General features: G+C 46.5%; 8 protein-coding genes across 9 annotated transcripts; 4 read left to right on the top strand and 4 right to left on the bottom strand.

Moving 5' to 3' along the window:
* Positions 1 to 1,189: 1,189 nt before the first annotated feature.
* GL218_02510 (uncharacterized protein) lies at positions 1,190 to 3,138 on the top strand (the record flags this gene model as incomplete). Its single annotated transcript, XM_033579030.1, has 3 exons — positions 1,190 to 1,252; positions 1,317 to 1,481; positions 1,534 to 3,138. The coding sequence occupies 3 exons, from the start codon at positions 1,190 to 1,192 to the stop codon at positions 3,136 to 3,138; spliced, it is 1,833 nt and encodes a 610-aa protein (XP_033439385.1).
* Positions 3,139 to 5,481: 2,343 nt separating this feature from the next.
* On the bottom strand, positions 5,482 to 7,140 carry GL218_02509 (Thiol-specific monooxygenase; the record flags this gene model as incomplete). The annotated part of the gene is made up of 3 exons (XM_033579029.1): positions 5,482 to 5,847; positions 5,945 to 6,319; positions 6,415 to 7,140. The coding sequence occupies 3 exons, from the start codon at positions 7,138 to 7,140 to the stop codon at positions 5,482 to 5,484; spliced, it is 1,467 nt and encodes a 488-aa protein (XP_033438369.1).
* A 707-nt stretch (positions 7,141 to 7,847) lies between these two features.
* On the top strand, positions 7,848 to 9,053 carry GL218_02508 (4,5-DOPA dioxygenase extradiol-like protein; the record flags this gene model as incomplete). Of its 2 annotated transcripts, XM_033579028.1 has the most annotated exons (3): positions 7,848 to 8,070; positions 8,326 to 8,581; positions 8,690 to 9,053. In XM_033579028.1, 3 exons carry the CDS (start codon positions 7,848 to 7,850, stop codon positions 9,051 to 9,053), a joined length of 843 nt encoding a protein of 280 aa, XP_033438370.1. The 2 variants fall into 2 exon arrangements, with proteins under 2 accessions (XP_033438370.1, XP_033438371.1); XM_033579027.1 differs by lacking the exon at positions 8,690 to 9,053 and having other exon boundaries at positions 8,326 to 8,585.
* An 837-nt stretch (positions 9,054 to 9,890) lies between these two features.
* GL218_02507 (uncharacterized protein) lies at positions 9,891 to 11,694 on the bottom strand (the record flags this gene model as incomplete). Its single annotated transcript, XM_033579026.1, has 7 exons — positions 9,891 to 9,962; positions 10,013 to 10,286; positions 10,363 to 10,549; positions 10,609 to 10,640; positions 10,730 to 11,043; positions 11,166 to 11,318; positions 11,422 to 11,694. The coding sequence occupies 7 exons, from the start codon at positions 11,692 to 11,694 to the stop codon at positions 9,891 to 9,893; spliced, it is 1,305 nt and encodes a 434-aa protein (XP_033437992.1).
* Positions 11,695 to 12,517: 823 nt separating this feature from the next.
* On the bottom strand, positions 12,518 to 14,150 carry GL218_02506 (54S ribosomal protein L35, mitochondrial; the record flags this gene model as incomplete). Its single annotated transcript, XM_033579025.1, has 2 exons — positions 12,518 to 13,317; positions 13,763 to 14,150. The coding sequence occupies 2 exons, from the start codon at positions 14,148 to 14,150 to the stop codon at positions 12,518 to 12,520; spliced, it is 1,188 nt and encodes a 395-aa protein (XP_033438372.1).
* A 574-nt stretch (positions 14,151 to 14,724) lies between these two features.
* On the top strand, positions 14,725 to 15,864 carry GL218_02505 (54S ribosomal protein yml6, mitochondrial; the record flags this gene model as incomplete). The annotated part of the gene is made up of 3 exons (XM_033579024.1): positions 14,725 to 14,808; positions 14,869 to 14,968; positions 15,080 to 15,864. The coding sequence occupies 3 exons, from the start codon at positions 14,725 to 14,727 to the stop codon at positions 15,862 to 15,864; spliced, it is 969 nt and encodes a 322-aa protein (XP_033439378.1).
* A 1,872-nt stretch (positions 15,865 to 17,736) lies between these two features.
* GL218_02504 (Cyclic AMP-dependent transcription factor ATF-7) lies at positions 17,737 to 18,753 on the bottom strand (the record flags this gene model as incomplete). The annotated part of the gene is made up of 1 exon (XM_033579023.1): positions 17,737 to 18,753. One exon carries the CDS (start codon positions 18,751 to 18,753, stop codon positions 17,737 to 17,739), a length of 1,017 nt encoding a protein of 338 aa, XP_033439379.1.
* A 3,558-nt stretch (positions 18,754 to 22,311) lies between these two features.
* Positions 22,312 to 22,899, top strand: GL218_02503 (Replication factor A protein 3; the record flags this gene model as incomplete). The annotated part of the gene is made up of 3 exons (XM_033579022.1): positions 22,312 to 22,461; positions 22,517 to 22,619; positions 22,814 to 22,899. The coding sequence occupies 3 exons, from the start codon at positions 22,312 to 22,314 to the stop codon at positions 22,897 to 22,899; spliced, it is 339 nt and encodes a 112-aa protein (XP_033437981.1).
* Positions 22,900 to 24,468: the final 1,569 nt, after the last annotated feature.

Raw genomic sequence — 24,468 nt, 5'->3', positions numbered from 1 at the left:
TAACTTTAGGTAGATACATATGTAGTAGAGTGCTTACCTATATGTACAACGCGAATAGATATTGTTTACTGAACAATTAGTTGAATGATATAACAATACATATAGACTAGCTTTGAAGCCGTCACAAAAGACTTGAATATCCACTCGAATCGGGAATAATCCCTCTTTCACTCTTCTTTGCCTTTTCGGCTTTCAAAACCAGACCGAGGTTTCTCTAACTTTTCCCCCTTTCCCTGCTAAGCCGCTGTGGGTACTGCTTTATACATATTACGGTATACGATTTAATCTACTAACTACATGTAACTATCTCATCAATATACATATGCATATTTGAACTTAATTGCTTTAAGCTCTAGACTTAATATGCATATATACACGCACTTACTTTAATTGTATTATTCTAGGGACGTCGTTGCTATAGATTAATACTAGGTACTACTAATCACAAATTACGCCCCTAGATTACCCAAGAGACTAAAAGAGGCGATTACGTAGGTACCTAGATATGTCTCATACTTTGTAGATCTTGGTAGGTGCCAAGTACCTACTGCGTAGAATTCTTGGCTACCCTGCCATACATACTTTAGTACCCATACCACAGTACCTCTTTGTACGGCGGTCTTTTATCGCGCTAGAACTCACTAGACTCTAGTAGGCATGCGTACCCAGCCTAGCATCCATATGACATGCATTAAAATATAATTAATAATTTCTTAGGGGGTCTCTCTAGTTAATACATGTAGCAAAGGTAGCGACAAGCCTCGTTCTCGTCAGCAATACTACACTAACCTACTCTTCTTCTCTCATCACTTCTTCCTAAACCTTTAACTCGCCACCCCTTCCGTCCGGTTGGCTCTTATGTCTTTTGCAACTTTCATTACAACGTCCAATTAACTGTGCGATTCCCGGAAAAAGGCCATCGACAGTCGTCGGGAGGACCCGAGTCTTCCTCCAGTTTTCATCTCCTTAGTTTCGACTTTCTTGATTCTTCTAAAAGAAAGACTAAACCGTCTTTCTTCTTTTGGCCTGCCATTTATTACAATATGCCGTGTTAATTATTAATGTTCTAAAGTCCGTCTTATATTCGATCTGTCGTTTGCTGCGCGCCATTATACAGATTAAGGTACGGCAGTAGCCTAACACATCGCGCAACCCCCCGCTGTATCGACGACAAACGGCACGATCTACCATGGAGGGCGCTTTACTCGTTCCCCCAGATCGGGGTAGTATCATTGGGAGAGCCGCGTGGAAGGTAATAACCCACCACAATTGCCATGCGCTCATCCTACGAAGTTCGTATACTCATTTATTTACAGCCTCGATATCTTGTCGTTGGTCCGCCTAAAGATGGTAGCCAACCGAATACTGGTTTCTCTCAAGTCCTATCCGCCGCTCGTATTAAAGATGCCAGCGGTCGATCATCTAAGTCGCAACAAAAGATACAGCCCGATCTCGTCTACCTCTCGATATACAAGACAAAGGTAGGAATTGAAAGAACTTATCTTATGTTGGAAAATACTCATTGTATTCTAGGACGATTGGGAACCGGTTCAGCAGCACTCGATGGCCTCTATCACAAATTGCCAGGTTCAAAAGCTTGCCTATCGCAAACAGGGGCCAATCCTTCCGACTCTTGCTGTTCAGATATCGCCAGATCCTACTACTGACAAGTTACGGAAACGCCGATCGAGTCGAACCGCAGGCTTAACTACTACTAAGGAATCTGGACCAACGACGCTATGGTTCCGCCTCGGCGATGATCGCACATACGCACTAGAGGACTGGGCCCACTACATACAATCACTAATGCTACCTGATGTTCTTAATAGACATCCGATCAGCCCGATCAGTCCGATATCGCCCTCTTTCATTAATCCATTTTCTCCCTCGTCATCCCGGGATGCGAACGAATTCTATGCCGGCACATCAAGTGGAAGCTCCTCTAAGACGTGGACGAAACGATATGGCAAATCCGGCCATGTGCATGCATCAAGTCGAGATGCTGCCACAACGTACACTTCGGGGACACCCAGTATACGCTCGAAACGCAGCGATGTCTCATCTTCTCATGCTAGCTCAATGGTTCCCGTTCCTACAGGATACCCAGGCCAACACTACACGACCGTTCACCCTTCGGATCTTCCGTCGCCTGCTACCACCATCGGTGGTGAATATCAAGACCAATTTATCGAGGGATGGACATCAGCACAAGGACGGTCCTCTACTCTAAGCTCGCCCGCCAGGATAAGAGAAAGTATTGCTTCTGCGCCGGGCCAATTTCTACCTGGTTTCAATTCCAGCTCGCCGCCAACGCAACGGGAAACCATATTAGATAGGGCTTTCCAGTTACGATGTATTCCCGGCTCGGATCGTGACGTACCCGGAGAAGAAAAGTTAAGCTCTATTGCTAGATTTGAGGCATTGATGCGTGAGGTAGAGGAGCGCCAGAAGGCTTTCGACGCGGATAGGACGATTACCAAGGAGCCGCTCAAAAGTACGTGGGAGGATGACGAAAGTGACGTTGAAGGCGGTGTGGATGAGGACGACGAAGAGGACAGCGATGAGGATGCTTTTGAGCACGACTTAGGTGCCGATGAGATCGGACCGTCCGCTCACAGAGCGCTCCAATTCATAGCTAATCGTCACAGCTCGGGGAGATCGCACTGGTCACACCAGAGTGTCAGAACTCTGCCTAATTATCAAGAGACAGGTTCGTCTATCCTTCGACCGCATACTGCGAATTCAAGATTAAGGCCTGCGGCTCAGCGAACAAATAGCCAGCCACATATTCCTACAGCCTCGCTCGATATGACACCTATGCCTAGTAGGGTACCAGAAGAAACGGTGGTCCGATTAAATCATGAAAAACGACACTCAGTATCCGACGTTAAACGCCTCAGTTTTAATGAATTTACCAAACGGTTGAGTGGTACTAGCAGCCTACTCCTCGTACAAACGAATGCTAGCAACGGTAGTAGTCGGGGGAGTAGTGAGATCGATGGATCTCAGCAAATGACACCACCAAGAAACGGTGCGTTAAGTCCTAGAGGGGGAGCTATGTCGCCGAGCGAGCGGGAAGAACGATGTCGTTGGCGAGGTAGCGTTGGTGTGTTCGGCAACGAAGGTGGTTTCCTATGAAGCTAGCACTCCGACTATTGCGCATTCGATTCCTGAGGCAAGCGATTGAACGACCAGCATCACGGCTAGGGAAGTTGGATCCCTCTGTATTTGATACCACGAATTTTTGCTTATTACGACTCTTCACGACGATTGCCCAAGAGCACGGCGCTATGATTTCCGATTTATGGAGCATGACAGTCCCCATGCATATTTGGAAATGTTCAGTAAATTATTATCCATTGGAATACAGTACGACGAAATATGTTTGAGTAGCTGAAGGAAGAAGAGCATTTGTCACGATTTCTGAGCTGGAAGACCCAGCTCCTGTCTTATATCCATTTATTTTTTTTAGAAAAGAGAATATTTTGTTTGTTTTGAAGAATAGTCGATACCCTTGGGTCATCATGCAAATAGATCACCCATATTTATATTATGTATTGTCTTGATCAACGGCTTCATCGTTTGGCCCCCCCTTTCATTGCGGTGTGATATCTTCTACATCTCAACATTCTATTTGTCAGTTGATCCGAAATACTAGATGCTGCATATGCACCGAATCCCAGTTCCAGTGCGGCAAATGGCATCTTTGTCTTCCCTATGGTGCGGAAGTTTCCCTCATCTTCAGCCACAGAGCTATACTACGGGTCAGAATCTTGATTATATGCTTGGCTTAATGGCCGTGCAACCAAACTCACGCCGGTATATCGTTCAGGGCTTTACCGAATCAAAGTTAAATTGGCGTAACAATTTGGAAAACTAATTGCACCGAGTTCGTTCGAAGTATCAACTAGTCGGATTATTTCGCACTCTGAAACCGCGATGATAAAATTTGCTCACGGCGATTTGGCCACGCCTAGATCTTCCTTCCGGTACTGGTCAAGGGGTTGGTGCATCAGGTATGGCCTAGAAGTCGTCGACTCCGTAGTAGTCCACTATTAACCCGATCTATGGGTTCCGGGACCTCAAACACGCATGATCTTTCGTCATTGTGCGCCATTATGCCCGTTACTATAGTGCCGGGTTCGGGTAGATCTAACCAGTTTATCGGGTAGGGGCACATGATAGGATGGGGTTTAATCTAGACCTCTTTGTAAGACACTAAGGAATACATAGTAGATGACCTACTTTAGAGCACGATCACGTAAAGAGCAAACGGACCGGCCAATCGCGGGGAGGGGGACGCTACTGAAGAAGAAACTCGATGGGGTGAGTTGTTAAATGAGGAAGATGAGCTAAGAAAGACAATAATGCTGATATAATCTTATAATTATACCGGCTTACTATTGAGATTATATGAGTACCTACCTAAGTTAGCTTATTTTGTAAAGCTCACTTATGAATACAGGTAAGTTTTCTCTATGCAACTATGCTGTTGAGAATAGAAATGAAGCCAGAAATTAGAAATCAGTCTTATGCTATTTGCAAAGACCATACTAAAGAATCCGCGCCGGGCTATCTAGCTCCGATTTACATATCGTCAGGCCTAGAGTGTCATTAGCGGTAGTACTCGAAAAGCGAATACGGTTTACGTTATCCACCTCTTCAGCCCCCAACACCCACAGCGTTCCACAGACCCTGAAGATCAGAGAAATAACAAGGAGTATCCTTCTTATTAGGATACGGAGATAGGCTATTAGGTACCGCAGCCGATATCAGGTGGTACATACATGTATAACGTTATAAAGAAAAGAAAAAAAAAAACTCAAGACCACGCAATTCGAAGGATATAGTAAAATATTTGAAAGGAAATCTGGAGTAAAACGGTACCTTTTTCAGGTACCATTGGGGGCCAATCAGCCCCCGGCGCAAGGTCCTTTCAGCTTTATTGCTCCTTTGTACCTGTTGAGGCCCACTTTCTCTTTAACGGTTGTGATCCCTGTCCTACCATGTAATTGGTAAGCCAGCCCCAGTACCATGGTCCATGCGTGGTTTAAGTGGACCTTCCCGTGGGAAAGGGTACTTCTGCAAGCTAACCGTTTGTGGCGATTCCAAAAGTACCAGTTAGGTACCGTCGGTCCAATTCAAGTTCATCTCAACCTTCACACTTACACATCCTAGAACAAGTTTGTCACGACTTCACAATCGTATATCCTTCTTGAGCCTTAAGACCTTTTTTTGAAATGGTTGGTAAAGTTATAACTATTTTAGGCACTTGCTAGGTTATTTTCATCGGACTAAGAAGATAAGTATTGGTAGCAGTCTAGAACATGTGCTAATATTTATCCCGATTCTAGCATGAATAGGTATCCACGAGGCTAATCTTAAGACGGAAGAGCGATATTTATATTTATGCCGCACACGGGTTATGCTACCCCAGCTATAGGTAGCAATATCTCGTATCTCGATATATGTCCTGCGATACTACAGCTTCGCCTTCACAGCTCCCCTGGCCTCCTCTGCCCTCTTCCTCTTGCGTTGGAAGCCTTCGATCTTATGAGTGATCATGCCCGTCCATAGTTCAAGCCATTTCTCGTCGAACGGGGGGAGCACGCGGCCGGTGGTCCCCGGGGCCGGCTCTCCGGCGATGCCACGCAGGAACTCGAAGAAAGCACCGTAGTCAGGCGCAATCGAGTAGTAATCCTTACCACCGCCTTTTTCGGCGACGCGTTTGCGCTCCCATTCTAATTGCTCCGGAATTGGAGGGAGCGGCTTGGCTCGACCCGCGAGATGCCGTGCAACAGTGACGGCTTGCCATTCGTACACTCGGAACGTGAAGCCACCTCCGAGCTAAATACAATAAAAATTAGTCTTCTATTTCATGCTAATATGTGTGATTAAGAAATGAGAGTCACTAGTTAGACTAGACTGTATAAGGGAAGCTTACCATTCCGACAAACGTCAAAGTCGGGTCCTCAATATCCCACGTATGCTGGTAAACCCCGGGAAGGCGACGATAGGCATTCCTTATACGTTCCTGCACGTGTTCTAGGTACGGCACACTGAATGTATATCCAGTTCCAAAAATGATATAATCTACATCATCGAGGGTCGAACCATCAGCAAAGAAGACACGCCCAGTCTCAGGATCCAGGCGTGTGATCTCTTTCTTAATTGCAATGTCAGGATGTAAGAACGGCTCCCACCCGAAGGCTGGGATAGGTTCCCCTCTTAAAGCTGCGTATACGGGGCTCTGAGCTGCCTCGAGGACTTCATGGACAACCTCGTGTGCTGATATAGAGCCGCCTACTACCACCACTCGCTATTTAGCAGGTTAGCGGCTACCGACTAGGCGTATCACGTATAAATGGGCTGGGGTAGTAGGTGGTGGCCACTTTGCGATATTCGCTTACTTACCTTTCCCTTGAATTTTGATCCGTTGCGGAAGTGCTTGCTGTGCTGTATCCTTCCGGGGAATTTCTGATCGTACTCTACGAGCCCCGGAATGTTTGGGAACCAAGGGACGTTGTAATGCCCCGTCGCAACAACAAGGGCGTCGAACGTCTCCCTCCACCAATAATTCCTCCCTGAGGATTCTTTCCTTAGCGTTAGCACCCACTCATTTCCGACCTTCTCGGCTCTCTCCACAGTCGTATTTAACTCGAGAAGCTTCTCGTGGCCACCACGGGAGAATATGCCCTCAATCCACTCGCGGATTACCGTGTGGTGCCGAAAAGGAGCACCAGGGCCGTACTCAGCTAATGTTCGAGGTGATAGCTTGTTCGGGAAGGGCTCTTGAGTGTAACTCATAATAGCCGGCGTAATATTGCTATGTAGATTCTCATGGAGCGCTGTATCCGAGAAGCGCTGCTGGTGTCCGTTGATCTCATCGGACGGTAGTGTAACAGCCGGTAACTGTTTTGGCAGGGGAACAGCAACGTCCGCCTTGCCCGATACTAAGTCACTAAGAGATGGAAATCCCGTTGGAAGCTGAGGCGTGTAAACCCAAGTGCCACCGATCCCGGCTCGCCGGTCGAATACCCGGATTGTGTCAAACGCCTGCTCCTTTACCAGCGCATCCGTGGCTATTGCACCGGAGGGACCGGCCCCGATAACAGCCACGCGCCGCGCCTTAACCGTCATGGTTAGGTAGGTAGCCTATAATAATTATAAGACGAAGTATCCAAGTAGCGAAATACTAGACGCCTTATCCCTTTACGGCCGCTACCTGCGGGCTCACGTATGCAACTTTGCTTAAGCGTCTTAACGAGAGAAGCCCAGAAATATAAACAGGCGGCTTTTATGTCTAAAATATTGAGCCAATGTCCTCCTATGAGGAGAAAGGAAGAGAACTCGTTCACCGATAAGCATGCTGCATTGCGTGACACTTGCCGCGATGGCGTCTGCGTCTGACCCAAGCACGCCAAAGAAGTTGGCCATATTGGATGGTACAGTAGGGATTATAGACATTGTGGAGAACTATCTGTTGCTACCTACTCCTCTCTGGATCATTGAAATGTATGTGTTCTCACCATACGCCGCATTCGAAGTTCGGGCAGGGTAGCGATCACGCCATCCTATACTATCTGCACGTAACGAGCATCTGTATGGCCACACAGCACTCCTTAAGTTCGCAACCCCTCTTGCCTCCGGTAGGCTTTCCGATATGTAGTACAGCGGCAAGGAGTGCTTTAAAGCGAATGACATCCATGTTGTCATGTAAAAGGATGGATACCCCGTCTTATTACTCCTGCACAATTACTTGCAGGATTTCGTAAAGATAGAGCGAATAGATATAAATCAAATATATATTATATAACGTAAGATTTATTTATCTAAGTCGATCCGAAATGCCGTCGGCCGTCGTGCCCAACCGACCGCTTCCGGTCTACTTTATCGGCCATGCCGGGGTGGGCCTCCTGTTCAGTGAATCGCCGCAAAACCGGATCGTCCAGGATAATCTCCGTGCCGTCGGTGAGGAGATCCGTGCGATATCACCCCGGCCTAAGGCCATCCTTACTTTTAGCGGACACTTTGAGGCCGGAGAGATTCACGGACCCGGGGTAATAGAAGGTGAGCTTAAAATATTTACTAGTTTGCTCCAAATGACGGCCAGTTGGAGCAGTACGGAAGATTATATATAACTGACTTAACCGGCATCTTGCGTATATGATAGTCAATGTGAAGAAAGGAACATATATCATGGTAAGGGGACATACATGCATTCGTCTTGACCAGGTTAAAGGAGACGAGAAATATCTAGAATAAAATACTAATATGTATAATATCCAAAATAGCACGATTTTGTCAACGACTTTCACGACTCAGCGCCATTCGTCTACGAGTACGACTGGCCGCACGAGGACGCACCCGAACTAGCAACGGAAGTGTGGAGGCACATAACGAAGTCCGGGATCAAGGCTAAGCGGGTAGAACGCGGCGTCGATCACGGCGTCTGGGTCCCCTTCAAGCTCATGTTTCCACCTGAGAACCCGCTTGATGTTCCCGTAGTCCAGGTCTCTACGTTCTACGGCTACGATCTAGAGAGCCAAATTCGGCTGGGAGAGGCTGTTACTTCGCTCCGGTGAGTACATATATATATATAGGTACCTATTGGTTAATGTTCTCATTACACCCCAAATTAACTATGTACACATTACTAACGCGAATTTCTTCTTTTCCAACGGCACAGTAACGAGGGATATCTCATCGTCGCCTCCGGCATGGCCGTGCACTCATTCCCCTCCATTGCGGAGATAAGGGGCGCGCCGTCCGACGAAGCAAGGGAGCTCGCGCGGCAGAAAGTCCTCAAGGAATCGCGAGATTTCGACACGCATCTCCGAGCAGCCGTGGCGAAGCGCGGTGCTGCGGAACGCAGAAAGGCGCTGGTGCAGCTGCAGTCGCTGCCGGAGTTCCGCCGCTCGCACCCGACGGTGGAACACTTTACACCGTTGCTTGTAGCGGCTGGGGCGGCGGGAGATGCTGAGGGTGTTGTGCCGTTGGGGGTTGATGTGGTTGAGCCGGGTATGTCGTATTTGAATGTGCGGTTTGCTTAGAGGTTGTTTGACTGGCTGGTTTTATGTAAGAGTTGTTTTGGACCGACACTCATTTTATCCTGTCTTAGATTTCTGAGGTATGTATCGAATTTAATATGAGCGAGGTTTAAGGTATAACTTACAACTTGAGAATAAAATGAGAAGAGAAACAGAACATAAATATTGAAGATGGTTATATTTGCTCATTTGTAAAGGCGTAGAATAGTCACTAGCTTTATGTGGCACAATCTTAACAAACAATAGCAAATTCAAGCGTATAACTAGAATCATGCTATATTAGAGCCATAATACCTAGATAAATATCCCAAGCTTATATCTACCAATAATACCTATATTTGCGGCCCTTCCGATCCGTATATAATGCTTCTACCTCTAAAGATGGCTCATCATGCATCTTCTTAGCGAAACGGCGATTCGACCACTTAAACAAAGACGTTTGTATGGTGAGTGTTACAATCCACACAGCGCCGAGAGCTAAACATGCCGCCCATGCTCGGCGGTATAGGGGTGCGTCGGACTAAACGAAAGGGAAAACGTAGGTAATTAACGGTTATTCTCGGAATAGGGGAAGCAACTAACTTACTCCTCTAAATACCTGATTTCCGTATGTTCCACCTAAATTGGAACATCCAACTGGAGACAATTTGTTAGAATACCCCTTCTTAAGGTATGATATGATATAGGCTTAACGTACTATATACTGCATATGCAATAGCACGCTTCTGTGGCGTCTTCTGGTTCAGAGACAACCACGTAACATTCAGGGGCTGCCAACCTCTACGTCACGAAGCCCGTTAATATATATTGTTAATAGGGAAGAACACGGAGGGGTATATCTTACGGGGCAGCAACCGTCACGACATAAGCAGCGTAGAAAGACCACGAGGCCTCGGTAGTAACCGGGAGATTCTTCACTTTATTAGGCTCAATGCTTCATACTAGGGGGTAAGTAGACTTACATAAAGAGCTATAAGCCCAGCCATAGTCCAGACCGCAGCAAACATGATAGTATAGCCGAACCGCTTGTACCGGTCTACGAACCAGGACAATACGAGCGCGAACAAAGCCGAGATAATAGGCGCGGGAGCATTGAGTAGATTCGCGCGGATGCTCGTGAAGCCGAGAGACTGGACGATGGTTGCTCCCCATGTTTGCAGGCCGCCGGCAGACTGAAGACCGCTTAGGCAGATGATTAGGTAGGGCCAAGTAGTCCAGCTGAAGAGCACGTCGGTTCTAAAAGGTAGGCAAGTTAGTAAACACACCCAGTTATACTTACCCTTTAATAAGAATCCAGAAGAATGATACGTACATGTCCTTAAACTCAATTTTCATAGTAGCAGCTTGTCCTTTCTTCGGATCAGCCCTGATTATCCTCGCTACGAAGACGTCTGCCTCGCGCTCAGATAGCCACCCGCTCCACGGGACCAAGCCACCAAGGAGGCGGTTTGTGTGGTGAGGGGACTCGGGGACGAGAGTAAAGGCTACGAGGCCGGTAGCTAGAATACACAGTTAGTAAAAACTAACGGTTATTTAGTGCTTAATTCGGTATTCTCACTTATCGTAGAAACACCACATATGAGAAAAATCCTATAAGGCCCATCGTTAGTACATGTGCACCTAGATACATAAGCACCAAGGTAACCAATATATCACGTCGGCCACGCAGAACAACTAACCATTGCCACCCATACAATCCCCTCGCGCCCTCGATACTCAGCGCCCCGGCACTTATCAACGAGCCAAAAGCGGCCGAAATCGACGGGCCGAAGAAAAACACCGTCGTGCGGCTCGCGAGCTCGTCCTGCGTGTACCACCGCGAGAGCACGTACAAACTGCCAGGGATAAAGCCGCTCTCCGCCAGCCCCAAGAACAAGCGCGCCGCGTACCACCCGCCAGCGTCCCGCACGAACATCTGCAGGACCTCGAGCACGCCCCAGACGACGACCTGCAGCGGGATCCAGTAGTGGGGGCCGACGCGGTGGAGGACGATCTGTCGGGGTGGTTAGCTACCTCCTGCACGGTTTCTATTGCTGGAAAAGGGTGCTGTCTGGTTTTTATAAAACGGTCAAGGTATATAACTAAGAGGATGGACAGTGCAAAAAGTCAACCCACGTTCGAAGGAATCTCGAGTAATACGATGCCGAACCAGAGCAGCGAGACCCCCGTGTTCGCCTGGTCTCGCGTCATGTGGGTGTCTTTTAGGAAAGTCGACGTTAGGACGCCCGAGACGTTGGTGCGGTCGATGGCCATCCATGTGAACATGAGCTGTGACGCGAGTTGGGTATTAGACAGGTAGGTGACCAATATAAGAAGTTTATATTCAACAATATGAGCGTATAGATGTGACCGAACGAGCGCAAATACGTACAGCGAATATAGGGAGAAACAAGTAATCTGCTTTACGAACAACGCGCCTCTCCTCTTCCTTCGTCCAGCTGACGAGGACTTGTTGGCCATTTCTCTCGATATGCTGGTGGAAATACAATATATCCCCTGAATTCCCAGACTCGCCATCGGACGGTGTGTTTAAGCCGTCTTCCTTCGCGTCTACACCAGCTTCAGCAATAAACTTCGCCGCCGTCTTAGTCGGCGCCGTAGCCGCAGCAGCAACGGCCAGAGACTCGGTAACTCGAGACGTCATGTCGTATACCCGGAGAACTCAAGATGTCATACCAATCAATCCCTTACGAAATATAATCAAGGGGCGATAGCAATATATAAGTCGCGACAGACCCAACAACACGGAACCATGCGGATCGACTCTTAACTACATTAACAAGAGCCGGTAGCAAGATCCCGATGCGATGGGACTGACATGTGAGTAGATACTTTCGCAGCCGTGGGATTCAAAGATATCCCAAACCATGATAGCTCGCTTGTCTAAAGCGGCGAACTATCTTTTTGGGAAGCCGAGCCGATTCTACCATTCCAACTCCTGATGTTGCGATGCTAGATAACGATAGAATACATGCCAATAGCTACGTCGGAAATCTACAAATGCCGACCCTGGTTGCAGTATAAGTCGTTCTGGGTCGGTAGGGTGTGATGTCGTCTTCGGCCCTGGGAATATCGTGATAATAGTGGGGTTAGTATAGACTGAAGAGCTTTTGTGTAATAGGTCCAATGTTATTGGAGAATCAGCCTTAGAAATGGATTAAGAATATCATTGATTTCGAATAATCAGAGATTTGTTAAATCTTAAGATTGAAGCATAGATAGGTACCTACTTCTATGAGGACAGATACATACCTAGGCTTTGGGGCTAATATAACAACGGCGAGTTAACTAAATTCAAGTTTCAGCTCGAATAGGCTATAAAACTTCCCCATAAACGAGGTAGTTATACGAGTTGGAAGTATCAGTTGTATACCAGGTCACATCCAAATCTTGATGCGACCACGGTCCATCTACAATCCGTATCTTTAGGTATATGTACATATGATACATTAACTTCGATAATACATTTATCGACGGCCATGAGCGATACCATAGATCCTCTTGCTGTATTTCCATAAGCCTCTGTACTTGGGCTTCTGCCTCTTGGCTTCCCATCCCCTCGGTTTCTTCTCCTCCTTGAGAGAGTAGACCCTCTTGAACTTGAACTGGACATCGGCGCCCGGAATACCCGCCTTCTCCATAACGCCAGCAGTACCCTCATCCCAGATCGTTCGGAAGATGTTGAAGCCAACTGGCGTGAGGCCAAACTTGTCTCGGTAACTCTTGAGACTGAATCCATCCCGACTAGAGTATAACTCTCGCAATTGAGCAATGTCTATGTTTTCCCCCGGCTTCTGTTCTAGAATAAACACAGATAGTCGGTGATATGGCGCGCCCTTTTGAGAGAAGGCGGGGAGCCACGGTACAGCAAGTTGAGACTCCTTATTGACCTTACCTAGGGGTAAAGAGGGCTGGTTAGGAGAGATAGGAACATTTGCCGCAAGATAGTGACACCGCCTGTCAAAGGAGTCCGTCTCTGCGTTGGGAACATCCGAGTCCATAACTACAACTGAGACGAGGCGCTCGCCAGGGTTGAAGACTTGAACTTTCAAGCGCGGCGGGACTTCCGTAATTCGGGAATCAAGAATAGCACCGGGAGTGACCTTGATTCGTCGGAAGAAAAGTTGAACATCTACAACGGGATCAAACTTGGGTAGCACATCGGGAACGATATTGAGCTGCTTGATACGTTGTGTGATGATACGATAAGGCAAGCCACGCCATTTACGCTCAGCATAGTATCGGTAAATCGGCTTGTCCATGTCACCTATGTAGTTGTTAGCATATATGTCTTAAACACCCCAGATATAAATAGATACTATGACCAATAGGAATTAAGAAAAAAAATAAAAAAAGAAGAGACCAATAAAAAATAAAACATACAACACCAGGGATTCGCTGGTCGTCACCGACCCAACTACTAATCTGGCGGTATCTGGCTTATCTATGGGAGAGCGGACGGGATCCCGAGTTTTCCAGATCCTATGGTCGTATGTGATAGAAAGGTTGGTTATTCTTTTTTATAAAGCAGTCCAATTGCCAAGTCCACTCCAGACTCAGGAACCAGGTGCTTTTGAAGTTGGCCCAACCCCTATCATCCCACCACATTCCAGTAATATAGAATTCGCACCAAAATTCAAGGAAACCCAATGTAACACCCAATGGCTCAAATGTTTCTAGAAAGAAAGAAAAAAAGGAAGAAAAAAACCTACCGAGTCCGTCCTCGAATTTCCGCTTGACGACAGGGTCATTGACATCCGCTAGGATTTTGAGCTTCTCTACCCACTTCTTCAAGCTGGCAAGACGCCTATTCTTCCTGTACTCGCCGCCGGGGACTTGGTCAGCCGGAGTTTCCTCTAGCCTCTTAATCTTAACCAGCTCTTTTGCGATAGCCTGGATCTTCTCCTGTCGGTCCTCCTGCAGGATCTTGCGTGCCTCTTGGAAGCATTGGTAAGGCAGCTGCTCGAAGGGCACGTTCTCAGAGGTACGTATAGCGGCACGCCGACGTCGCGAACCAACCGGCGGCGTACCCATGCGGACGAGCTTCCACTCAGCCCAATGCGCCGTAGTAGTCTCCCGGTCCATCAATCGGTCCTTCATGCGCAATTTCTCGGTTTCTGCTCCATTGCTGGCAGCCTCTAGCTTGTCTAATGAAGTTTTCGAGGCCGTTGGTGGTGGAGTAGAAGTAGTAGTTGTTGTAGTAGTTGTTGTAGAGCCCTCATCTTGGCGTACTATACTTCTCGAGAAAGATCGCGAGAAATGCGATGCACTCTGGAGGAATATGCGCTCTTGTCGAAGAGACTGCACTAAAGGTCTTGCGACCCTCTGACAGCTCGACATGGCTCGGCTCTGTCGAGACTGTACCTAGTTTAGTGGTAGGTTATAGAGGAAGAGGATATAATCGATAATGTCGAAAGCATGGAACTTTTTGCAGCTTGTGTCCCCACTATAAAATTAGAAAGTGCCATATCTTAGTGGACGGCACACTCCGCTATATCTATCGATATGAAGTATCTACGTACCCTTAGCTTGCATCTTTAATAATTTTTCCGGGGTTGAATTGAATTAAGTTCTTCGTCTTCAATTGGGAATTGGGATATCGACATACTCGCCGACGGGCCTACTAGGAAGTTCAAACTACCCCGGGTACGCCCCCCCAATAACAACCGGAGCCATGGCGAGCAAAGGTGTAAAGTGTCTCAATGAGGCCTTTAAAGGCCTAAACCTATCGTCACAGACATGCAGAGAAGCCGTTTCAGTGCGTTATACTCTTTTTCAATAAATCGACTATAGTAGGCATGGCTGCTAACGAGCCTAGCATCGGATACCATCGTCGACATTTACTCGATCAATGGCAACTGAAGCCCCTCTACCCAAAATCACCACCTCGGTAGACTCGGATTCTATATGGAGACCAGGTACACACCCATCCACACATCTATCATCCACCCCCGCAACTCACGATCCCTTTTCCGTACCCGAATCCAAAGCACCCCTCGATCCACCATACTAACACAAATCATCAACAGCAACCACAGTCCCTCTAACCATCTTCAACTTCCCGTCCTTCGAACCGCAGCGCCTCGAGTCCTGGTCCGCGAAGCACCTACACCTACCGCTGCGGCGCGATATCCTGCACCTAGCAGTCGTATACGAGGGGGACAACACGCGGCAAGGCACAGCCTCGACGAAGACGCGCTGGGAAGTCGCCGGTTCGCACCGCAAGATGCGGCCGCAGAAAGGCTCGGGCCGCGCCCGCATAGGCACGCGGCAGTCGCCGATGCTGCGCGGCGGCGGTAAAGCGTTCGGCCCCAAGCCGCGCGACTTCGGCACCAAGCTCCCGCGCAAGGTATACGACCTGGCCTGGCGCACCGCGCTGAGCTACCGGTACCGCCGCGGCGAGCTCCTCGTGTGCCAGGACGGCATGGAGCTGCCGCTGCCGGCCGAGTTTGCCGACCTCGTGGCTGCGGGCGAGCTGCAGGACGAGCTGCAGCGCAGCTTCAAGGCGAAGTGGGTGCAGCAGGTCCTCGATGCGAACGATTTGGGGCGGCGCAGCGGCCGCAGCACCTTCATTACGACATCGCCTAGAGATAATCTATTCGAGGCGTTGGAGGAGGTGCCGAATTACGGACGCGCGCTGGAAGTCGACGACGTCGATGTTAAGAATCTACTAGAGACGGGCCGTCTGGTTGTGGAGAGGGAAGCGCTCAAGGAGCTGATCGAGCGGCATCAGAGCGATATAGTCACGAGAGTGTTTGTCGCTAATGCTGCGTTGCCCAAGGCGCCTGAAAGTGGTCATGTGTTGGTAGAGTAACATTATTTCGGCTGTATATTATTTGAAGCCATTGTAAAACCTCTAAACTACATCCTCATAAGTAGGACCAACATGTCCATATATTGATGCCATTGGAATAACTACCTATTATTTTGAGCATGTATAAGACTTTACGACAAGCTTTAGCATCTTCAGTCTTTTGCTTGCAATCCTGATAAGAAGCCTATGTATGTCTTAGGATACCTCGAGCGGCACAGTGTTTACATGCTAGGTAACTTCGCCAGGTATCTAATCTAGGTACGATGGACCGTATTTACTATAATGGCAATATTAAGTATGCGGTTTCTAAGAATGCAGATATCGAAAAAAACGCTGGACACATGGCATGATGACGTCGATCTTATGTATTGCATCCATACAAGATCTACGTCCTAGCCAATTCCGGTTTGCTTTGCCCCAACCTTTTGCCCCTTGGATCACGATGCACTTAAATAGAACAACCTTAGAATTGCTGCCTCGTGTCAGGGAGTGAAGTCATCAATATAGTAGTGTAAATAGTTCTAGTTTTCTGACGTTATAATGGGGTATACCAGGTATCAATATAAGCAACTTTCTAGATCTGTAGGTCAGGTACTTATAACTAATATAAATAAGAGGTAGCATAGCTATATGAAATTTACATTCTGCTTTTCCACCAACAATTTCAATTAGTGCCTCGCATAATCTTTACTATGTTATCCTTTCTCGTCCTAAGACTTCGTTGTTTATAAGATAAATAGTTATCATCTTTAGCAACATGTTCCTCTTCTGAGTTGAAGCTACAAGATGAGTATCGTCAAATATCGCCTTTACGTTTATGATAATTTTGACTAAGCATTAACTAAAGTCAAATTGGAATTTCGAAGTGGCTTAACTTCCCGAGACACGGGACTACATATCCGAAGGACAGGGAGATGAGCAAACTTACCTAAGGTACCCCCCGTCTTATGTCGATATCCTTTTATTAGGTAGTCTACTGGCTTGGTACACCGAAGCCTACAATACAGACACCGTTACTCGGGTCGATCTAGCCGAATAGGCAACACTCTCTGGGCGCACTTAAATCTTTGGTATATTTAGGTAGCGAATCGGTTTGCTACTATAGGTATCTCGGAGTGGATGCCGTTGCCGAATCACATACTTTCCAGATGAGAATAAACGAATGCACGGTCCCGTTTAGTCAGGGATCAGGATATGGGAAATCATAAGTAGGAAGACATCTTTTGCCACTTCCATCCAATGTTGGAACCACAGCAGATTATCTTCTATCTCCCTCTATTGCTCCTTTCGACTACGGTGGGAAACTACTTTTTACGGCATTCTCCCATATCGAATTTCACTATCACGACTAGCGCCGGAATACTCACAACCTATCGTGTGTGGCACTCGCGGTAGTGAAAGTGCCTCCGAGGTGATTATGGTATCGTTAGATCATTATTTCCCCAGTCTATCCGATATCCAAGAGATAGCCTGGTAAGAAGCCATCTCCTGCTCTTTACAACCCTCTCCTCGATGCTTTATAACCCAAAAACCCCCCCAGAAGGAACTGGATACAGGGAACGGGACTAGATTCAGCCTTTTTCAACCCCCCTCTTCCCCCGCGCGCCGGCATAGATCCACGTATTTTTGCCATTTCCGTAGCAAACTCCTAGAGTATATAAAAAACTGACTTAGACGACCGTAGGAAATCCTTATAACAGAAACATAAAACACCATTCGTACTAGATTGCCATTCACCGCAACTACAATTCATTTCGTCCGTCAACAGGATTTGCAAGTATGGGTCACCATTCAGCTTGAGCGTTCTGGCATATGACTATACCACGTCACGGCCTCAAGTAGGGTTTCCCTCTGGTTTCGAGTACTTCCGAATCAGCTTGTAGGAAGAATAAAATTCTCGAAGGTTTCAACCATCGGTATACTATGGAAGACGGACATGTCCTCGGCCGTCGTATTATGTAGAGTGTCAACCGGGTAGGGCTCTTCGTGTGAGTCCGATGCTGCGACCTGCGGAAAGTTCGGCGTTAGATCTGGATGGTAGAGTATAGATGGATTTGGTTCGAAACCCCCGGGATGAAATGAATGTGATGGAGTAACTGGGCTAAGAAGTTCCGAATCACGCATTGCCTGACATCCTGCGGCGGAAGAGAAGCTATCCTGGCGAGTTATAATATGTCTTGGAGAGTGGCTTAAATTAACCAGCATCTGGTCGTATTTTTCGCTTGTTCCCAAGACAAATCTCTTTGCTTCATTTTCGATCCATTTGTCGATATTGGGATCGTTGCAACTGGAATGATTCATGAGTTGCGATTTTATCTCAGTAATCTCAGTTTTTAAGTCGCTGTACTCCCTCTGAAGGAGGTTGTGCTGGTTTTCTAAGTCAAATTTCGTTTCTTCTAGATCCGTCACCCATTCCCTTTTCTTTTGGCGACACTTAGTCGCCGCTGTTCGATTTCGCTCAAGGAACTTAGTCCTTCTAGTCGTGTTGACCCCATGATCAGTATCATCGTCCGCGTATTGGGATCGTTGCCGCGTCCCCGTAGTTGGAGGAGAGTTTGGTGACACAATCCCGTTCCGTCTGGGTTTATTATTTGCCCTACCCGTTATGTATACGCTTTTATCCTCTGGTGTTACGGTCTGATGCGACGAGCGAGACGATATTTCGGATGATCGAATTGACGACTTGGGAGAGTCAACTTTATCCGATTTAGAATGTGAAGTTACTCGATTTTTGGCACGGCGATTCGCAAGTCTTCCAGATGTCCTAATGGAGGCCGGTTTCTGAGGCGAAGAGATTGATTGGCTAGCCTTTGCTGACAGTGCGTCGGTCGAGGGACTGCTTGGGTCGGTGCTGCTTTGGCCGTATGAGCGTTCGTCGCCTTGGCCCATAATCGATTGGGAATCGAGGGTCTCGCTTGCAGAATATTGGTCGTTTCGGACGTCAATACTAAAAGATACCAGTGGCATATCCATACTTGCTTGCTACGGAACTATTGCAAAATCTCTCAGCCTAAGAAGATTATCCAGGGCACAGCTAGGAAAGTAAGAGATGCAAGGCATGAATGGATCGGGCACGGATTTAATAATCGAAAGAGTTGGAAGAGTTGGACTTCCAGCTATCCAATAGTCGAAGGACTGGTAAAGGTGGCCTGCCCATTAGAAAAATAGTCAAGGGGGGGGAATGGAAGGAAATGGACATGCCAGCATGCGAGTCAAGCATAGTTGTTTTACGCCATCTAAAGCACGAAAAGCAAATCGAAGAAGACGAGAGCAAATCGACTTATTATTAGGTCCCTATAAGTTGTGTTACGATAGGCGATGGCAAGTGAGGACAAGGGGATTGGTAATCAGAAGCGTACTTTCTGCGTTGCTGCTCCTGCAAAGAGACTACTAAATTTTAGGCAGGGCTTGTAAAGAAAGAAAGCACGAGACACACATACGGGCTAGTGGAACAGGGGGAGATATTTTGGATGCATACAACCTGCAGACTTGGGACTTGGGATTTGGGACTTCACATTTAGTACATAACCCAAAGTACATATTGGGTAGGGCCGAGTCGCAAGTCTCCAACTTCACATGTACGTAATGGATGTGATTGATTTATTAGCCCAGCGATGCCCGTTCAACTTGCTCATCTCTTTTTTATGTCTGCTTCCTTGCTACGGAACGACTGCATTAAGTTTCGACTGCATCAACTGCATGGCTAGACGAAACTTTGTCCTCCCAACCCCCCCGTCTTTAAACCTTAGGTACCTAACGATACCCCCTATATCCCCGTTCCCTCAGACCGGCCATACAGGGGCGCATTCCGAACAATGTTCCATATGGGTTTAATAGCCTTGGGCAGTGATTAAACTATGGGTAACTGGAAGTGCCCTAGAAGTGTCAGCATAGGGCGGCTGTGATTGCGGACTAGGCGGTTGAGATCCGATCTCCGATCTAAATTTATAATATTCCTTTATTTCGATCACAAGATGCCAAAGCGGCGGAGATAAGTACCCAAGCTTCGCATACAGAGCCTTGTTTGCTAAGAGTATGAATACGAGTCGGAATATGCCAAGTCCGCATAAAAGCTTCTTAATTTACCTACATCATGTATGTACTTTAAAATATTAAATTCTGTTCGGTAGAAGCTAGATAAGCCACATGTACTTTTAATCAGACTTCTGACAGAATCGGTTCTAGATCTCGATTAAACTTTGCTACGAGGTATCGGCGCAAACTTAACCAATTATGTGCTATTTGTGGTAAACAGAGCTCCCGAGCATCTAGAATGTTCGTCTTGTTCCCTGTCTCGAACAGCTCCGACTATCATACATTTAACGACAGTAACATCGAAATTATCAATAATAATGAGCTTCAAATAGTAAATGCTATCTAGGAAGGGCTCCGACGAACGTGTTGTTTATAAGATGTTGTTCTATAGATATATTTTTGGGGGTTGGAATCGAGTCTACAATACTTACTTCACAAATACAAGTAAAGTAAATGCTAAAGGCATACAAATCTATATCGGGAATCGATCGAGGCCACCTGATCAATATTTTGTGGTTTTTGATAAGTGATCATCACGTTCATCGAGATTAGACGCACCATCGCCCTGAACACGCTGGTCTAGGGCTCATGTACACGTGAGCAAGGGGTATACAATATAACTAAGCAATGTAGCCGCTCCGGAAGTTTAGATTCAATGGAGATAAGACTTATAAGTGGGTGGATCTGCCGTAGGTTTCCTAGCCGGAAAGTCTAATCGACAGCTTAACTTTGACGGAATCGACGCGTTTAACTATAATATAGAAGATTATTGTTTTGACAAGAATTGACAAGGTACGATAAGGGATGATGCTAGCGTTTGTAGGCTCTTTCAAAAATAAGAATTTGCTACCACACCTATATAATGTTGAATCTGATAATAAAAAACTGAATTTATTTATGTATGTATTCTACCTATTCAACTGACACGACTCCTTATTTATATTTAAGTGATTGGTTATGCGGGGAACATTTATGACAAGAGATAAACTGGCTCTGGTCGTTACTTATTTCGAGACCTAGTAGCATTAATCTCTTCTCAACTGTACCTACCTAATAAAGGTACCTAAGTTATACGATATACGGTAACTTTAGGTTGTAGCAAAGCACCAGGAAAATATGCACATGGTGTGTCTATCAATTTCTACGAGGGCTAGGATATGATAGCCTCTCGATAAGTTGTAGTGATCTCTTCCTCCCGAAACTGGAAAAGCCCATGCAGACCGGCATCTTTTACTTTGCATCACGTGAAAACAAGAAAAAAAAGATATTACGTAGCCCTGGAATATTATGTCCGGTTATGATGAAGTGTTGCAAGCCTAGAATACTACTACCTACTTATTTATTGATCCCCTTGGTCATGCCTACCGAGGTAGGTACCTATGTATGTTGATGTCGATGTCGATGTTGATTTCGATTTCGATTTCGATTTCGATTTCCCACCACTACCTGGTTCCGGTGAAGTGACTTTCGACACATCGTTTCGTCTCGCTGCAGCACTATCTCTCATAACCCAATAGTGCTTTACCGTAGTTCTCTTCTAGCTCTTACCGAGCATCGTACAGAGAATAACTAGGAGCTTGAATGGATTAAGACCGCTGCTAGTTTTGTCTATGAGGTTTAGGCTTACTTTGTATACCTAAGCAATCGACTATCTTCCTTTTCTTTAATCTACGAAACCATGGACGTTGAGTACTTCGGAGGTAGATATAGTCTCTCCGGAGAACTTGATTGGCTAGATAAGTAGGGTGAATAGTTTAGACCAATCACATCCTGGCGTTATAGCCTACAACGGTCCAGATTGGCTTCCAAGTTCGGAGGCGCCTCCAACAATAGGTACGCTGTTGCACAACAGCTGGGTGTTGTAGGCTACCTAGGAAGGAAAGTACGCATCGACAAACTCACCGTCTTTTAATAAGCTACGTCATTCTTGCTTTAATACTCCGAGGGGTTAGCTCAAAGTTTACCTGTTACGGTAATCGTCAAGGACTTAAAAACTTAGGTACAAACCGAGGCCCCCTCTTATTGAGAAGAGGAAATGTTTGTTCATGTAATGTCATCGAGCGCCACACTTTGGCGTTCAAAAGTCACGGGCCATGCGTTGTGGCTAAAGCGGGACATAAACCTATGAATTCTTCTAGAAAATAACGCTTGGACCATCTCATTTTCCAACTAGTAACAAATTTTCGAGACAATTCAATTTAATTCAATTTAACTAACTCAAATCAATTCTCAGCTTTCAGCCCTGAATCTTTTCATGACGCGTCGCGCCTTTGATCGGCCCCACACTTAATTAACTTTTAGGTACTCTAGGTATTCCGTGCGGAAGTCTTTGATAAATCTCCATCTTCAAAACTGTTGTATCTGTTGTATCTAGATTTTTAGCGGCATCACCGTCGACTATACAACTATACAATGGAGTCGACTTCAACACCCCGCATCTCGGCGGCTTTAATGGATTCGTACATTGGCCAGAATGTCATAATCGTTGGCAAGGTTGCCCAACTACGTGGTGACGTCGCTTTTATTGAGGCTGACGGACAAGTCCAAGCCAACCTCACCAGGGTGAGTAAAAGTCGACTCATAGCGTTGCACATGATCTAAACTCTACCGTATACAGGATTGTCACCTCATGGTTGGAAATGGAGCGCAGATTATCGGCAAGGTGAATCCAGACTTATCTATTAAAGTACTGAACGCCGTAGATCTCGGCTCCAATGTTGGTATGTATTACACTTTCTATTGCACTTACTTTCTTACTATCTGCAAAAGCATCATCCCGTCTAGAATTAGGTCTGGCGTACGGATTTATGAACAAACGGAGCTTACGATAAGGTCTTGCTCAACTCATTTATCTTATCTTATAAATTCTATCTTATAATATAGTTATTAGTTATCCTAACACTGTGTTTCACAGATTTCCAAATATGCCAGAACGTCGTTGACGTTACACACCAGTTCAAGGACATCTTCGTGTATCCGGAACGAGGCGGCATGAACTGACGTTTCGCACGTGGACGCGTGTCTCTGGGATGGTCGGCTGGTTCACAGCAGCAGTCTTCGTCTACTCAGCCTCAGTTTTTAACTCAGTCTCAATCTCAAAAACATGAATCGCCAAGTTTTGCTGAATCAACTAATAATACTACTGCTTCTTCCGTTGCTACTACTGCTACTATGAGCTCGCGGTCTTCTGAGGCCCCTCGAGCAATATCACCGCCGACTAATCAGCTATCCCACCTATCTATCCAGGAGACGCCGCAGTCCTCTCATACCGTCACTCAGTCGTTCGTACCTAACGATACCCAGTTCTCCCAGCAACCACCCCCTGTTACTCAGGACATTCAGTATACTCACTACACGTATGAAGAAGCCACATCCTCGTTACGGCAACATAAAAGGAGTCGGTCATCTCAGTCCTCTCGTCATCGACGAAAACCCCCTGCGCCTGCACTTGAAAAAATCAACTACGAACCATCAGCTCCAGACCTAATCTCGGACCCAGTCCCACCCCCTACCTCGGTTCCAATAGCAGCACCAGCCACTGTTCCTATTCCAGTCTCAGTCCCGGCCCCTGCCTCAAATCCAATCTCAGCCTCGGTAGAGCCATACTATTACATGACCTCCCCTTTTCCTGTACCTCCCCCCACACAGCGACGCGGGCGGCTCTTCCGTACACGCTCAGGGAACCTGGTAACTGCCGTCGAAATCCGGCGACGTAGAGAGCTAGAGCGACACGCCGAGGAGCTACTAGAAATGGTCCTTGAGGGATTTGGTGACGAGCTCTCTCATACGATCACCTTCAATCTGGACGACACCGGCCGCTGGCGCATCGCAAGGCGGGACCAGCCGGAGGTGGAGGTGTACGAGAATGCGTAGTTTATGACTTAATTCCAGCACATTTGTCCCTCTGGTATGTGGGCTTCGGATAGAAGTCATTAGATAGGAATCTCATAGGAAGGGAAAAAGGAATAATGTGCATGTTTGAGTACTTACTTGTTATTGTGACGATGATGTAGAAATATATGTAGAAAAGGCTTACCGTTTCATCTTTCAGACCCGATATTCCCCTATATCTGATTATGGAAAGATATCCAGGTGTTAGTATGGCTATCTACGTGATAAAACATACTGGAAATAAGTTCTGGACTAATTAATTCAAAATCCTATATGAGTTAGGAAAAAACAAAAAACCCCTCACCCTTTAAAGACAGGAGAACCTGTTGTGATGAAGCTATTACTATAAAGTATACACGAGACTTTGCTTTATACGCAACATACTAGTGGCCAGGCTGTTCGAAATTAAGGTTCAGTCGATATCCTAAGATGAGGCTTTAGTAACGAACAGGAGCATATGCTTATTATGCGGTCGTGGCTACATATATATCACCACGATTATGACAGGTAAGCAGTGATCTCATTATACTAATCGCAGTCGAACAAGCTTAGGCACCTAATAGTTAATTTGTCGAAAAAGGATTAAGTACCTCATCAGGTTGGTTCGGGATTCATAAAGCATTGGGTTAGGTAGACTAGCGAATCAAATCACAACTGCGGTCCTTAACTATTGGGCTT

This window comes from Daldinia childiae (assembly GCF_008694065.1).
Source record: "Daldinia childiae strain JS-1345 chromosome Unknown Scaffold2, whole genome shotgun sequence".
NCBI classification, from domain to species: Eukaryota; Fungi; Ascomycota; class Sordariomycetes; order Xylariales; family Hypoxylaceae; genus Daldinia; species Daldinia childiae.
The sequence above is the reverse complement of the archived record's forward strand: the minus strand, read 5'-3'. Positions and strand labels throughout refer to the sequence as shown.